Source organism: Caloenas nicobarica, chromosome 1 (assembly GCF_036013445.1).
Source record: "Caloenas nicobarica isolate bCalNic1 chromosome 1, bCalNic1.hap1, whole genome shotgun sequence".
NCBI lineage: Eukaryota > Metazoa > Chordata > Aves > Columbiformes > Columbidae > Caloenas > Caloenas nicobarica.
In genome coordinates, this window is record NC_088245.1 from 134,033,858 (window position 1) to 134,051,639 (window position 17,782).

General features: G+C 37.1%; 1 protein-coding gene across 3 annotated transcripts in view; it reads left to right on the forward strand.

The window, feature by feature from the left end:
* The window catches only part of GBE1 (1,4-alpha-glucan branching enzyme 1), a 160,870-nt gene that overhangs the window by 96,109 nt on the left and 46,979 nt on the right, over positions 1 to 17,782 (forward strand). For all 3 annotated transcript variants that reach the window (XM_065630003.1, XM_065630012.1, XM_065630022.1), the window contains exons 8-12: positions 430 to 545; positions 787 to 914; positions 4,306 to 4,404; positions 7,429 to 7,539; positions 10,518 to 10,689. In XM_065630003.1, the coding sequence (XP_065486075.1) occupies positions 430 to 545; positions 787 to 914; positions 4,306 to 4,404; positions 7,429 to 7,539; positions 10,518 to 10,689 (626 nt within the window). The remainder of the gene's footprint in view (positions 1 to 429; positions 546 to 786; positions 915 to 4,305; positions 4,405 to 7,428; positions 7,540 to 10,517; positions 10,690 to 17,782) is intronic.

A 17,782-nucleotide genomic window follows, 5' to 3' on the forward strand; every position in this document is an offset into this window, starting at 1 on the left:
AAATCCATAAAATCTTGGGGACAAAAATCTTACCTATTATGATTTTCTTTCTGTTTCTATAAGATCTGTTTCCACACAGTATAACCATCTTTAGAGAGGCAATGGCCAAGTACAGTGGCAAGGATGGGCATTAAAATGTAGTATATTTGTTCAAACACTAACCTATTAGATGTCTGTATAGATCATTGACTTTTTTTTCCTAAACCCTTGTCTGCAATCTTAAAATTATGTGCAATAAAAGATCAATAACATAAAATTTAAGGTAGACACACTTTTTAGGAAAAGGCTAATGAAAAACGGGGAAGAAGTCATTGAAATGGTGAAATGTTCAGTACAAGTACCATAAACACAAGTGGGGAACATAGTATAAGGAACTCTAGTCAGTCCCAAGGTTTCTAAAACTTATAAAATATATTCATGTTATTTCAGCTGGGAAGTTTTGAGATTCCTTCTGTCTAATTTGAGAATGTGGATCGAAGACTACCGCTTTGATGGATTCCGATTTGATGGTGTTACATCTATGTTGTATCACCATCATGGGATTGGTATGTAATTTAATCAACTCTAATCTCAGCAGTCCTGTTGCAGCTCTGTTGCTGTGGAAATAAGACTATAAAGTCCACTGAATGCTCCAAAAATTCCAGATTCGCTAATATCTTCTTGTGCTGCTAAATGGATAGATCTGAAATTATGAATAAATTTGGCATCTATAAAATTGCATATTGCAGAATATCTGTGTTTCTCTAAAAAAGCAACTGTGGTCTTTGAAACTTCCTGTTTTATTAGGCACAGGATTCAGTGGAGATTACAATGAATATTTTGGCCTACATGTGGATGAAGATGCTTTGTGTTATCTAATGCTGGCCAACCACATGATTAACTTCTTGCATCCAGAATGTATAACCATAGCAGAGGTAAGATCAGAATTTGCCAATGACAACATTGATTAGTTTGCTTTGGTATGTGAATTTTCTGGTTAATTATCAAGTCACACTTCGGGTATTCAAGGATTGACATGAGCTGAGAAATATTAATTGGTGGACAGACTTTGCCTTGTGGTGAAAAACAACTGAAATATGCACTTCAGGAGTTTTCTCTGCATTAATGGGTCATTAATGTGGGGATTTCTTTTTTTTTGTTTGTTTCCTTCATCTGCTTGAACTTGTAATGAGATTTGGTTTTATTAGTTTATTGCTTTTGCACAATTGTCATTTGTCACTAGTGAGTCATGGTTAACAGCCCTAGTGTGGTTTCATGTATTTTGAATTATATTGGCATGATTGACAATTCCCCTTCAAAATAAATGTGATAACTTTATAAATGTTGAATGTGTATGCTAATTTAAATTTAGTATTAAGTTTTTTTTCAGGTTTCTGAGAGAGTAAGCTGTATTACTTCAGTTGACTGAGATCAATTTAACTTTTTGACTGCAAAACATTATTGTTGTCACATGGAATTTTTAATAGTACAAAACAGCAGAGCATTTAGGTTCTATGAATAGGTAGATTTTTCACTGATATTTTCTCTTTATTTGAAAGAGAAAATCAGGTAAACCTTGAGAATTTTTCTGTTATTATTATATTTAAATGATTATTTTCATTTAAAGGAAAAAGTTCCATCTCTCTGATAGCATTAGGGACTATATGGATTTCTAATAAAACTTCTTGTATTGCTGAAGAGTTCCCTATTTATCTCCAGAAAATACAATCTAGCTTAACTTCATTTCTTACTTATGGGAAAGTTTTATATTACAGACAAGCACTGCTAAAAGCTTAATGACAAGCTATCAAAAATGGCATCTGGTGAGCAATCGCTAGCAAGCTTGAGATGGTTTCATTGAGCTGTAGGCTTATTTGAAGTGAAATTTCTTAATTTTCTACATACTCTTAGATTAAAAGCATTCCTGCTAATGAAACCCAGTCTGCTTGTATTACCTGGCCTAAGAATTCTTTTTTAATAAGATGTGTCTTCAGTTTCTCTTGATGGGAGTTGAAAACCACTTCTGTTTCAATACATCATTTTCTGCCTGGAGGAGTCGCTACACAGAATATAGAACTGATTAATGTGCTGCATGGTTAAAGGAAAATTTCAGAAGGAGAAACTGTTGACATACTTGAAAATTATAAAAGGCAGTGAGGAATGTCTGCTTGCCTAGAACGATGATGGAATGAGTGCTACATGAGAAAAACGTTTGTGTCTAGCCATAACTAATTATAACATAATCCTTAATTATTTAACTGATATTTTTACAACTTTTTAATATTGTGTATATTCACTGTCTTATTAGTTCCTAACATTTAAGATATTACTGACTATATGCTTATTTATCTTTTTGGCCTTCTAGATTAAGCTTTATAAAGTTTTTTTTATAATGAGAAGAAAAAATGTTAAGTAAAATTACATCATGCCTGAAGCCTTATAAAAACAGACAAGAAAACCCTGCTGCTGTGATTATCTTTTTTTTGTTTTTTGTATGCAGGGCATTTCAAACTAAGGTCTGAACCAAATGCTTAGGCATTGGCTATTTACATTTGGTGGAAAATATACTGAATCAAATTAACACTGAATTTTTCTTTTTAGTGTTTAGGTAAAATCTGTAGATATAGATAAATATAAATAGGATTAGGTTTGGAATTTTACTTTCCAAAAATCTGACTTTCAAAATTGTGACTAAAGTAGATGGGGGCTGCTTAAACCTCAGACTCAGACCTTGTCCAGGTAGGCATTGTAGCACCACAGAGAAAGGCTTCCGTTTCAAACCATCTTGTACTGCATAACTTGGAAAGCCTTAGTCAGTCTTAATCCTTTGTGTCTGATTTAAGAGATATTGAACTTCCTTTTATAATATCTGAAAGTCTGGAAAGAATTTCTGCTTCGTTATTTGGTATTTACAGCATATGGAACATGGATACAGTTTTCTGTGTGATCTAATGTCTGCTGAGTAAAGGGGGATAATCCCCTCCTTTGGTCTCCTGGCTTGGCTGTTCACAGAGCCCAGGATGCTCCCGGCCATTGCTGCTGCCAGGGCCGGCTGCTGGTCCATCTCAGCTGGCTGCTGGTCCATCATCTCAGCTGGCTGCCGGCCCACAGCCCCACGGCCTCCCCAGCAGAGCTGCTCCCCACTGGGCAGCCGCTATGCAGGTAGGGTTAGGCCAGCCCAGGGCCAGGATCTGACAGCTGGCCCATACTGAACTTCCCAAGCTTGCTGTTGATTGATTCCTCCAGCCAGGCAGGGTCCCTCTGAATGGCAGCCGTGCCTTCTCCCCCCAGAATGCCACCCGTGATGATGTCGTCCATCTTCTCCCTTATGTCAGCATGGGTGTGTTGGGTGTGTATGGATGGATGAGTGTGTACATGTAACTTCATGTGCAAATATCTTTGTCGCTAGTCTAATGCAGCAATTGGATTGGAAACTGGATTGAACCCAGAAAACCGGAATGAGCTTCCTAATTATGCCCTGTTCTGTCAGAATTTAATTCCGTAAATTCTCTTGTGTAGATGCAGGAGGTGTATGTTAATCTGTAACTACTGTGGTAGAATGGCTTCTCACTGACATAAGTTAATAAAATTGAGTACTGATAGATGTTTTGCAATTATTGGAGATTTGCATTTTCTATACAAATAAGCTAACTTATAGAAAAAGAGTGCTACGTGACATAATTGCCTAATAAAATGGTGAAATAAATATTTTTCAGAACTTTGAATTATGAATTTAAGAATGATCAGCCTCCATCAATGTGAAACTGGAAAATTATGCAGTAAGAACATGCTGCTTTCCAGGGCTAGCTGAATCAATAGTTCTGGTTTTCTGCATTTGGGAGGAAGAGTAGAGATTGTATTTTTTTCTTTGCTATACTTTATATTCAGCCTTTTATTTTTATACCATTCTTTATGCAAAATTTGAAAAAACAAAATTAAGATTTGTCTTTTGTTGACAACTTTCTATTGATTACTTGGAGCTAAAGCCAATTATTTCAAATTCCGCATCTACTGATGTCTCTTTCCCATCAAATATCTTCTTTATCAAATATTTTGTAAACAGAGTATTTGATAAGAAAAATCATAACGCTTTTCCCTGTAAATTTTGCATTCTGACAGCAAATCTGGATGTAGTAATTATTCACTGTTGGGGTTTTTTTGTGTGGTGGTGGTAGTGTTATTGTTTTTTTCCTCCCTTACTCAGATCAGTATGTGAAACTGTTTATCGTTTAGAGTGTTGGTATAGAAGTATTACTGTATGGTAGAAAATCTGAACAAATAATTGCAACGCTATGCAAATTACGTGTTGTGGGGTTTTTTTTTTAGGATGTTTCTGGAATGCCAGCTCTTTGTCGTCCTGTTGCAGAGGGAGGAGGGGGTTTTGATTATCGACTAGCCATGGCTATTCCAGATAAGTGGATACAGGTGAGAACTTTTTAAAAAAATAAGTTTTGCTCTTCAAAGTGGGATGTTTCTCTATCTCTGCCTACACAAAACCACTTCTGAATCCTACTGACAAATTTTACTCTCTTTTCTGTTAATGTCCTGTTAAAATAAATTCTGACAAGCTTGAGCACAGGTATTAGTGGCTGAAATGAGAACTGTCAGATATCATAGAGGTTTCAGAGGATGTGTAAATTCAGGGGCTATTCTTTGCATTCTAGCTGATACTTGTTTTCTTTGTACAGTACACATAGACTCATTTTGTTTCAAATTACCTGTATGTTACAACAGCTGTACAATGTGTGGCCTATATTGACTGTGAACAGGTAGATAAGTTAACCATATGCATATATGCAGATAAAAATATATATTAAAAAAACCAAAACAAAACAAACCAACAAAACAAAAAAACCCAACAAAACCAAAAAACAAACCCTGAAAACATGCAACAAACCCTTCTGAAATTTGGCATAGTAATTGGCATTGAACATGGACAGAGCTGAAAGTTTAACCAGAATAAACATAGGTGAATTATACAGATGCCAGCAATCGATACAATGGGGTTACAAAAAGAATAATAATAATCTGTAAATGCTCGTCGAGTACAATAATATACAGATAAACACTGACTACGATAAGGATTTAAATCACCTTTTCCTTAATACAGAGAATCACAAGAAAAGGAATAAAGCAGTAAATGATCTCAAAAGGCTTCTACTGATGTTTTAGACGATGTTTTTCGGTTAGATAGAAGATTACATCCAAATCCCTCAGGCTATCGGGATGATCTGAAAACAATAAATGTTTTACTTGAGCATTAATGCTTCAATAAATATAGTGAGTACCTTAAAATAAAAAAAACCCAACAAATTAACTTATCTTCAGCATCTTTCACTTTTGTAACTAGGAGGTAGAGGACTGACTGAAAAACAGTTTTCAAACCTCTTTTCAGTCAGGAGACAAATTTACCAGCTTTTCCAACAGGGACAGTATTGTTAAACTTTAGAGTGTGTCATTTAAATCGTGGAATGCAGCGAGGCCTTATATTTTTGTAACAACAAGAATCACATTGTTGTTGGCTTTTTTTTCTTACACTTTCAACTTCTTTACCACGCTTCAGGACAGGCAAAGACGAGCAGTTTCCTAGGTAGGCAAAATGCGAGTGACCAAGTTCATATTACAAAGAAAAAAACCAGGCTGTGGAATTTTTAAAGGGCAAAAGATGGATAATGTAATTTAGCCATCTCTGATGTGGTCTGCTTATTTTAATTTGCAATAGTTGGAGAGGAAACATAACCTATACTGCAGTAAGTTCTTTTCTTCTACTGGAGAAAAAAATCTTCCAGCCTAAGCATGTACTTAAAATGGGACAGCAGGTGGATGCTTGGCACGCTGATGGGATGTTGGCCATAAATGCAGATATGACAGTCTAGGCTGATTCCCAGTAGACTCCCGTTATTTAGGAGTGTGTTGATTGTACAAGAGCATTGGGTAATGCAGGCAGCATGGTTCTAGCTAAGGAAACGGCAAATTAGCAACCATGATAGAAGACCTTGAGTTAGAGAAGGGTGATGCATGTAGCTTGTTACCATATTTCTTAAGGCAAAAATAAAACTGAAACAATTTTACAGAAAAGTTTAGAAACAGTCTATTGACTGTTATGAAACTGTCCTAGACTGCTTGCTCTTATTTCTCTACAGCTTTTAAGTGTGTAACTGGTAATAGCAAGTTTTCTGGGCAGCTTTCTAAAATCAGTTTTAAACCTGAAGGATCTCCAGAGTTCCATGAACTAATTCTGAGGGATCTGTAAAAGTAAGATAAGCTATTTATTGTAACAGTGGCTGTACTAATTCAGATTAAAGATAGATGTAGTACATAATGTGATACTGCATAGGTACCAGAATATATTCAGAGACAGAATTTTTGGAGTCAAAAATAAAAAAAAAAGTTAAATTTTACAGCATCATATCAGCTATTCCAGTGTTGTTGTCTTTTTATCACTTTTATTTTTATGTCTATATATTTACATCTATGCATTTAAGTTGTAGTGATCGATGGATGTCTATGAAGTACTATAGAAAAAAAGGAAGGACTAACACTGAAATTGGACTAGATTTAGAATACCAGGTTGGGAGGGGCCACAAGGATCATCTGGTCCAACCTTTGTTGGCAAAAGCACAGTCTAGACAAGATGGCCCAGCACCATGTGCAGCTGAATCTTAAAACTGTCCAGTGTTAGAGAATCCACAACTTCCCTGGAAGATTATTCAAATGGCTGATGATTCTCATCAGGAAGATGGAAGAAATAGTATCATATGAAGCAGAAAATTTCTATTGATGTGATTTAATTTAAATTGCTAAAACTCAGGAGCTAGCATGCTAAAAAAATGTAAAGCTTATTTTGTATTATAAAGCTTCGGCACTGAAATCGTGGTTTGCAACTGACGGGAAATTCACAGAGTGGGGGGATGCGCAAGTCCCTGCGCTAAGCACCCTCTCATGTTATTGCGAATTTCATGGCAATAGCATAGTGCAGTCTTGCAGTGATCTACCATACAGCCCAGAGGTTAAGCTATAGTTGGAAGCTACTGTATGCCAGGGTTGCTTGAAATACAAGACTTATGTCAATATCATGTGTAGGTAGGTGTGTGCCTACATATTTCTTCCTAGTTTTTGTGCAGTGCTTTCTTGCAGCTCCTATTAATCACTTTGCCCGCTGTATCAGAGGTTTCACATGATAGATGGCAAGTCCTATTGTCCACGCTTATACATGGAAGTACAGGAGAAACAAAGCGTTCTAGTTGTTGCATTTCTGTAGTGGAATTCAAAAGAAAACATCTCTTTGGATTATCAGAGGAAGCTCATTGCTTCAAAACTTGGGAGTAGAAGTTAAAGTAATACAGTTCACAATCCATTGGAAATTTCTGTGCCAAGATGATGAAGAAAGGTGATAATGTGCTTTTAGTTAAAACAGCAATAACTTTTCAATGATGTTTATTTCTGTAGATAATTAAGGAGCTGAAAGATGAAGACTGGAATATGGGCAATATTGTGCATACATTAACAAACAGACGGTATGAAGAAAAATACATTGCATATGCAGAGAGTCATGACCAGGTATTTTATCTGTTTGTTTATATGTAAGCAAGTAAGAGATGAAGTTTAGTGGTTTTGGGTTGTGGTGTTTGTTTTTTTTTTTTTCAAATGAGACAAGAGTGGAAAAGGATGGACAACAATTTCAGAAGTAGGTAGATCTGGACTACTACTTGGGGATTTTTTTTATTGGGTTTTCTTGTGCAGTTTTTTTGGTTTTGTTTTGTTTGGAGCCTTCTTTTTAATAAAGGAATCCTGCTTGGAGTGGGTGGGTGTTGATATTTTTTAGTTTTGTTTTTGTATTGTTTTCAGGAAATTAGTCCTAGTTTCTTGTTTTGCCTGCCTATCATAGGACATAGAAGGCATACAAACTTCTGAAAATCTGGTTTCTGTCAAGTAAGCTGGAGCACTGTTTACGACAAGCATAACCAATATCACAATTTAGCAAACTTATTCACTGAATCAGTGTTTGCAAGTGTTGTATTCCCTTCAAGAAAATGTTTCCTTTCTGAAAGGATTGCAAGTGCCCTCTTTTGAGATCTAAATGAAATATTCTCTAACAGTTTGGTTCAAAACACAGCAATTGTAATGGTTCTGTATACGGAAAAATGAAAAAGTAATTATAAGTTTGGATAACACTTATCTCCCACAATCTTTGCAATGGTTGTTTCTGAAGAATCAGAAACAGTGGTTGAGAATTTTTAAATTAGAAACTTCAAAAAAGAAAGTCTAATGAAAGGTTTAAGTTGTCCACTTTCAACTCTTTCCTCCACATAATACAGATTGATATTCTATTTCCTATACCTTCTATAATACAAGGCAATGGAAGTGTCCAAAACAAGGACTGTATTTTATTTTAAAGAGGTAATTGCATTTATCGGCTTCATTTTGTGTACCTATTTACATTCTTATCTCTGAGACCATTACACAGTGTTCACTTAAGAGTCCACATCAGAGAAGAGTCCTAATCCTGGTAAAGAACTTCAGGTATTACTTGGAAATGCATATTATGATGTGATTATTTGTTTTTATAAAAGCCGATTCTTTATCTTAAAGCATGACATAGAACATCACTGTTGCTGTTCTTTTATTTCATGCTGGATTTTATCAATCGAGTTGTTTTCTGTATCACTATGTATTTTCGTTTTAGAATCTCATACTGGGAATAAGATCTATTTATTTTGAATTTAAAATTTAAAAAAAAAAGGCTGTTGCAGACATACACTAGGATGATATGTGAAAAGTTGGATGGAGAAACAAAACGGGAGTGTAGATAAAATTCAGTCCGAGATACTTGAAGTGATACACATGACGGGCTGAAGCACTTCTAGTTTCTTGTATGTTATAATGGGCTGACTACTACCAGTCAAAATATAGGGCCTTGTGATTATCATCAGTGTGTGAAAATAGCAACTGAATGCTAATAGCTGCCCAAATAGCAGATACAGTACTGGAATTATTATGAATGGAATGGAAAGCAAAGAGAAAAATCAGTCTGCCACGGTAGGCTTTCATGGTTTGTGTGCATCTTGAATATTGGAGGCAGATTTGGTCCTGTATCTTGAAGGATTTACAGCATAACTGGAAAAATTGCTGTGAATTGGTAAGAGTAATAGCTGGTGTGGATTGGTTTTCGTAAGAAGAAAACTAAATAGACTTAAGACTCTTCAGTGTAGAAAAGAGATCATTGAAGGGGAAGGATAACAGCTTATAAAATCATGGCTGGCATAGAAAACATGAACAGGGAACATCTACCTTCTCTTCCACTGGAACGATATGGGGATATTAAATGAGACTAAAAATGCCATATTCTGAGTCCAGAGAAGAGTTGTTCCTTGCAGTTGTTCATTGCAATCTTCAGTCTTGCCATTGTTGCATAGGAATTTTTTTTTTTAAAGATGATTTTTTTAACCTGAGGGAATCATCTGTGTATGCTGTTACATTGCTGGCTGGAAAACTGAAGGATGATGGTGCTTTTTGCTAGACCTGTTTACAAGTCATCCATCTCTCTGGAATCTAGTGAGTTTTCATGCAAGAGTATAAAATGAGAATTGAGCTAATTGAACAAAAATTAGCTATTTACGTACAAATGCTCCAAAATATTTTCAACTACCAGCATGTTAATATATTGGAATAATACTTGTAACATAGTGATTGTGTGGCCTTTCTCAAATAACAGTAAGCACTAGCAAATTAGTAATTCAGTCACTGTTTTTAGACAGGATTACTGGTTTGTTTTGCTCTCTTGTGTGCAATCACAGAAAACCAATCACTTTCTTGATTGCATATAAATGGATGCTTCATATTCACTCTGCATCTTGGAATCAGGAGTGTTGTTAATAGCCCTTTATTTCTACATCCCAGGAACTTTACTTGAGATGTTTTCTTGCTTATTTTCTCTGATTTCTATAAAAATTCCCAAATCGTAGGTCACTTGTGGTTTATTGAGTTGACATTAACATTTCACATTTGATGTCTCTAGGCAAAAAGGTTCTCAAAAGTAACTGTGCAGTTCAGCCCCATCAGGTGAAATGTCGGCCCAACACAGGGGTTAGACAGATATTAGTTCAGTGACCATCTGCTCATGCTCCCATTGCTGCAGGGACACCCTGTAACCACGTGGAGAGCTGCAAGGGGAAAACTGGACAGTTGGGTCTGACAATCCAGCTGAGGCTCAGCCCAGGGATGTCCCTGCTTCAGTTTACATACTTTCTCTTCTTGGCAGCAGGTTATATATATCACACCCACATGATTACACATCATGCAATATGAAGTTGCAGTAATCAGAAGCTGGGGTCGCTGTGAGCTGATGGTCACTGGCGCTGGCAGGATGTTTTCTTCGTGAACAGGGACTAGGTCCTGCGCATTGAGCCATCTCCTTGACTCCCTGCCTGTCTTCTGTGTCCTCTCTTTAAGAGACAGAGTGCCTGCTTTAAAAAAATTTTGGAAACTCTCCTAGTACACCCAAGGGTTTTCTTGACTTTTTTTTTGTACTGTTATAGGCACTTGTTGGTGACAAGACATTGGCGTTTCGACTGATGGATGCAGAGATGTATACAAACATGAGTGTGCTCTCACCTCTTACTCCAGTTATTGATCGTGGAATACAGCTCCATAAAATGATTCGTCTCATTACTCATGCACTTGGGGGAGAGAGCTATCTGAACTTCATGGGTAAGTAATCTTAGGAACAAGTCTCTCATTTTCCCATCTACAGAAGGGTTGGCAGGGAAATAAAACGATCCAACATCATCTTACATCTGCAGTATTTATCACTGTGCTGAAGTTTGGAGCATAAATGCTTTTATAAAGATTTACTACAAAAGGTAATATGCATTGTTTTTCTGTCTGTAAGATGTATTATAAGACAAGAAAATAAAATCGATGTAGTTCCTAATTATAACAGAAGTAACTTTTAAAATTATGGTAAGCTGTAGTTCAGTTGGAGTGCAGAGGAGGATGATGAGGCTGGTGAGGGGTCTGGAGCACCAGTCTGATGAGGAGCGGCTGAGGGAGCTGGGGCTGTTCAGCCTGGAGAAAAGGAGGCTGAGGGGAGACCTGATCGCTGTCTACAACTACCTGAAAGGAGGTTGTAGCGTGGAGGGGGTTGGTCTCTTCTCCCAAGTAGAAAGTGATGGGACAAGAGGAAATGGCCTCAGATTGCACCAGAGGATGTTTAGATTGGATATTAGGAAAAAATTCTTCATGTAAAGGGTTGTCAGGCATTGGAACAGGCTGCCCAGGGAAGTGGTGGAGTCACCATCCCTGGAGGTGTTAAAAAGGCGTTTAGACGAGGTTCTTTGGAACATGGTTTATTGCTAGGGCTAGGTTATGGTTGGACTCGATGATCCTGAGGGTCTCTTCCAACTGAAATGATTCTATGACTCTGATCTACAACTCAAACTAGTATTTTAATTGTTGTTCTGCAAGTTTGTCAGGTGGTGAGCCTTGCCTTACACACCTTGGTCGTCTTTCATTTTGGTTATTCTACTCTTCTGAACTTTTTAGGGTAACAGTGAATTTACTAAAGATAGCTCAGTGCTTATTTCGGTTATTAATTGTCAGGAAGTAATCAGGAATCAGTTGGTTTATATTTTATTGCTTCTTAATGAAGAACAGGGGGCCTAATGAGATAGGCAAGGACAAATCATAGAGATAGAAGGCACGCTCTGCTATCAGGACAAGGAAATTGTGAAAGTTAGCAATACTTATTTTTTGTTCTTAAGCTGTAAAATATGACTGTTGCATTGCTTCCTAAGCACTATTGGTACAAGAATGTCCAGTAGTTAATCTCATTTAGTCATCAAGTTACAGTTCCATGTAGTCATCTCAAAAATTGAATGTTGTTCTCAGTCTTATACAAAATGCTGAAGCTATTTATGCTTGATCTTTCTTATATTCACCTTCCTTAATTTCTTTGCAAAATAATCCTTACTTTATAGTAAAAATCACAATTCTGTAAGGTGGGTGTGGCAAGCTCTGTATAGCAGTTGTGATAGCCTCATGGGGAAAAGAAGGCTAAAAGCATCTCAGTTTTCTGACAACAAAACACTTAGAAATTATAGAATTTTTATCTTAATATTGCCTTCAGCTTTCGTTGTTAAATGTTTTGTATTATCAAGTTACAGAGGACTGTTAGATATATATTGCCTGTCTTACATTATAGCATATTTAAAAATAGATTTTTCTCATTAAGAAACTAGAGAACATTATAAGGCAATGGTGTCATTTGATTTAAGCACATCTGTACTGATACATGTTCTCTTCCTTGTTATTAGAAGAACACTCAAAAAATACCATGTTGGGGAGTTTTCTTAAAAACAATTAAAGCCATTTCAGTACAGAACAAATAAATTCATTATGTGGTATACTAGTAGAATTATTGTTTCCAATAAAATGCAGAAATTTTTCCCCAAATTCGAGAAGAGTTAATGAAATAAATACTTATGAAGCATGTAGTCAGGCACCAAAATGTGCAAGGTACGATGTGTTTGCTTCTGATCAAACTAGTGATACTACAATAGTTAAGGAAGCAGGTGTTTAAAAAATACGCCAGCTAAACTGCAGATGTCTCTGCCCCAGATTGACTTGGTAAGGTTAGAAAAATGATCAGTAATTCAATGTGGCATGTTAAATCCAGTGTGTCAATGCAGGCTGATTGAGCAATTAATATTGTTGATCATTGAGTACTGCAAATGTGTCAGTAACTACATTATAGTTTGCTATATGTAAAAGGTGGAAATATTGTAATAGATGTTGCAGGAGAAAACATGTAAATTCAGAATGCTTGCAATCTGATGTACTTAAAATAGACATTGCAATGTGCTATCTAGGTAAGCAAATCAGTGACAAATGAGTTCTTTGACCTTCAGTTTCATGGGAAGGCTAAGGATGAGGACGAGCAGCCTCCTGTTGGGTGGGGGGAGGAGTGGAAATCTCTTTTCACAACATGTGGAGAAAACACTTCAGGTGCCTCTGTGCTTCTCTAGGTCCTTCCATAAACGTCCTGTACCTTCTTTTTCTGAAAACAAAGTCAACAAAGCAACACACTGCTTTGTCAGTTCCTTGCCTCACCTTAAGGAAAAACAAACCAGTTCTGAAAATGTTGCATCAGGAATAGAAATCTGTGTTCTCAAATGTATCCTGGAAATTATCTTTGAAGATCTGGAATAATGTATAATTACACTTGTCTTAGAGTATCATTTGTACTCCATACTTGTAAGCAGATTCTTATGGTGCCCTACTGATTTTGGCTTTCTCCTATCTTTCTCACTTTTCATATTGGATGGTTCTCTGTCCTTCTTAGTGGTATCTATAAGAAACCACTGCAAAAATCCTGGAAGTTGTTGTTTTTTATGTTTCTGGATATTTAATTTTCACTGAAGGCTTTTATTTTCCGTTGCAATTGCTTATATCCCAGTATAGGTAATCAATGATGTATGCAAACTTAAACATGAATAGGAAAGTGGTGTCATTTCACTAAGCTGGTTCCCTTGTAACACAAACCATTGGGAGCATTCTTTCCTCCTGTTTATATTTCAGTTTTCTGTGCAGCTTTGCAAGTAATCTCTGGAGCTTCATGTGCCCATCTGGCATGGAAGACTTAACCTAGAAAGGGAAAAACTCCATATGCTTGCCTGAAAGTGAGCATGACAATGATAAACATGCTGCTGTAGTGAATGAACACTCTGGAAAGCCAGTTGGTTTAAAGTAATAATAAAAAAAGCAGCAACTGTTTTGAAACCTGTGCTGTTTCTAAATACTCTGCTTTCAAAGCAAGTAAGGAGCAATAATCTTAATGTACTTGTAGTTTGATCAATCCAACTTCCGATTTAAACAGCAATTTTAATATTGAGAGTGGCCAGTACTGGTCAGAAGATGTCATATGATTTTAGGAAATGACAAAAATTACAAATTCTTCTGCACAATACTTCAGTAGGGGCACAGGTGATGCTGCTTTAAGGGTTTCTTCTGCCACAGCTGAGCTTCCATAAAGATGTTGACATAGATAATACACATTTGATTGTCTGAACTTAATGACACTTAAAGAGAGAGCATCAAACATTTACAGTGTGTGCCTCTCTTAAATAGTGGAAGTAATTTTATTATTGGAAGTAACGGGAAAAAAAACCCTCTATTCAAACTCAAGCATTTTTGTTTGTAAGTGTAGTCATATTGAACTACAATGGACATCTAATATTAACATAATTAAAATCAGAAAAGTATGTGGAAAAATATTTGGAGACGTAGATCCTTACTGTCTCTAAAATGAGGATTTGAAAACAAATCCAAAATAAAACCCCTGTATCTGGTAAAATTCTTTATTGCCAATTTAACCCTCTCAAAATAATAAAAAGGCTTAAGATCTGAGTCTACTTCCTCAATCACACAGAATCACAGAATGTTAGGGACTGGAAGGGACCTCGAAAGAGTCCCCCTGCCGGACCAGGAACACCTAGATGAGGTTACAATGTTACAAGACTTCTAGGGTACTACAGGAGTCTACTGATCTCACCTTAAACATAAAGTGACAACTGTTGTTACCCACTGGACAATATTTCACTTCAATGAAAAGACTCTCACATATTTTCTGAAAGTAGTAGTTGAATGTACCACTACAGAACTGTTCTGTCCATACATCCCTTCATTTTCCTTTGGCTTCATTTTCCATCCTATCCCTGAAGAAAAGCTGTAGACAACTGTATTTGTTCCTTTCCCTTAAATACTGTTTTTCTTTCCTCTTGCTCGTTGCCTGTGCCCTCCACTTGGGGAAACCCTGCAGGACATGGGAAAGAGCTGTGCCAGTTCTTCAGTGAAGTTGTTTCCATGTTCTCTCTTTACGTTGCAAGGTATATCTGCGTATCTATCTAGTTTTAGACAAGCAAGGTAGCTGCTTTCTTGCCTAGAATAGATCTAAGATCCAGCCCAAGGGGCCTTAAATAGCATTTTAGGTCCTTGGGATCATTCATAGCATAAATATTAAATGTTTTATGCTACTGTAGGGTCTTTCTTTTCAGCTTGCCAACAGTCATTTTCTTGTTTGCTTCTTGATTTTAAATTGGCTTAAACTCAAATCTATTGATTTAAATGGAGATTAGTTCCTACGCGAACCTCTAGCACTATTTTTCATGACTTTTCTTTAGTAAAACAACTCTTAATTAGGACTCCAGAGACCAAGACTATCTCCCTGCAAAACAACATTTATATATATAACCTAGAAAATTATTTGCAGTAACTAGAACATTTTTTGCAATCATGAGCATTGACTGATGGCATTACCATTTAGGTTGACATTTACCCGTTTCACTAATATCGTCAAATCTATCTGTAAAGTTTCCTTTTCGCACTTGTTAGTTTATTTACACAGTAGTTTATCTACTTTCTCTATGCTTAGGGGTTTTTTTGTATGCACTAGAACAGTTTTTTCTCTAACAGTTTGGTATGCCAAGACTTGTTATCTCTTTAGCCTTAAAAAAAAAAATTAAATAAAATGCATAATCTATTCCTTTGACTAGGGACATGGTTTAGTGCTAGAGTTAGCTTAGGCTATGGTTAGACTCGGTGATCCTGGGACTCTCTTCTAATTGAAATGATTGTATGATTCTATATAAATGGGAATGTTACTTAAAACAGGCTCTGCAATATATTTATTGCTACCTGTTCTAGATAAAAAGAAATTGTATCAGGAGCAAGGATATTTAGCATAAACCTAAGGGGGTTTTGTTTTCTTAGACATGTTGCAAACAAATCACTTTGAATTTTTAAACTTTTTTTTTTCCCTCCTGTACGCTTTCTTATGCTTATTACTCCTCTGCACTGGTTACAGTGTGACTTTTTAGACCATGACCTAAAAAGTGGCCTTGCAAGAACAAAAGCTCTTTAAACTACCTCCCTTCAGTCAACTCTATTTGATAAACAACCTTGAAGTGCTTGGTTGGTAAAGACTGCAGATTAGGACATGAAGTTTGAAATCATCCTTCTTAATATGCTTACCTAGTACACCTGGCAAATGTGCTTTCTGTGCTGCCAGTTCAACCAGGTGCTTTAATTTCATGGCAATCTGACAGAAACAATTATCTTCAAATTAAGGTAGAAACCAAGAAAGGTGTAATGTGAAATCCTTCCTAAAGTTTGGCATAAACTTTGTCCTGTAGTGATAGACCATGTATGTCTTTGTTCCATACTACCCTTTACCCGGACACCTTGGGGTGGGCAGTAGCAGGAGGAAGAATCCAAATGTGTACATTAGACTTCAGTAATTGCTTTGAGAGTCTCATCCAGAAAGTCTGGAGATGCAAACTGTTAATATCATTCATTTAGAGTTGATTGAAGCAAACTTCATTTCTACACTTGCTCAAAACACACTAGAGTGGGAGAAAAACAATTAAAGAGAGACTGTCTCGTCATTTAAACATAAACTACACACACACAAACTAATGTTCCTTCTGTGCCACCTTCTCTTCACAAATTAAGTACGTCCAAATACTAGAAATCTCTTGTGGGACTTGATTCTACTTCCTTCTCAAGAGGGGAGGGAAGAAAGCTCCATACCTACATGCATGTCATTTAAATACATAAATAAAATGGTTACTGGCAGTATGATGGTGTGTCAGTGTCCACACTATGGCTTCTTAAGACAGGAACCTTGAAACAGAAGCCTTCATAGTCAGCAGCATTCCCAGAACTGCTCAAGAATCAAGAGTTTTTCTCCAACTGTGTTCATGGATTGAAATCCAGGTAGGAATTTTCAGGGTAGCAGAATCATCTAAATTGAGGTAGCTGTTTTGTGTGATGCTTCTTTTTTCTTTCAGAATAATGCTGATGTTTCTGTAGCTTGTTCCTAAGTCTTAAGTCTGCAGCGTATCAGATATTTCAGTGTTGTTAGTGTAGTGATTTTTCCATGATTTTTCAATGCTCCTGGGAATCTGGAGAGGTCCAGTTGACTGCAAGATGGGAAATGTCCCAATTTTTGAAAAGGGCAACAGCGATGACCCCAGCAACTACAGGCCTTTCAGCCTCACTTCTGTTCCTGGCAAAATTATGGAGAAGATTATTCTGGGAGTTATTGAAAAACACCTGAATGACAACACAGTCATTGGTCCCAGCCAGCACGGGTTCATGAGGAGAAAGTCCTGCTTGACCTACTTAATTTCTTTCTACAACAAGATTTCCCATTTAGTTGACCAAGGGAAGCCTGTAGACATGATCTTTTTGGACTTCAGTAAAGCCTTTGATACTGTTTCTCACAGTATCCTCCTGGACAAGATATCCAGCGTACAGCTGGATAAACATACAATGCAGTGGGTGAGCAATTGGCTGACGCGTCGGGCTCAAAGGGTTTAGTAAATGGGGTTATGTCGGGCTGGCGACCAGTCACTGGTGGGTTCCGCAAGGATCTATCTTAGGGCCAGCACTCTTCAATGTCTTCATAAATGACTTGGATGTGAGACTCGATGGGATCTGGACAAATCAGAGAACTGGGCAATCACCAGCTGCGTAAAGTTCAAAAAAAGCAAGCGCCAGATTTTGCACCTGGGACATGGCAACCCTGGCTGTACATACAGACTGGGAGACCAGATGCTGGGAAGCAGCTCCATGGAGAGGGATCTGGGTGTTCTGGTTGATGGCAAGTTGAACACAAGCCAACAGTGTCCCTGACAGGCAAGAGGGCCACCCGTGCCCTGGGTGCATCCAGCACAGCACTGCCAGCTGGGCAGGGAGGTGATTGTCCCGCTCTGCTCTGCGCTGGTGCGGCCTCACCTGGAGC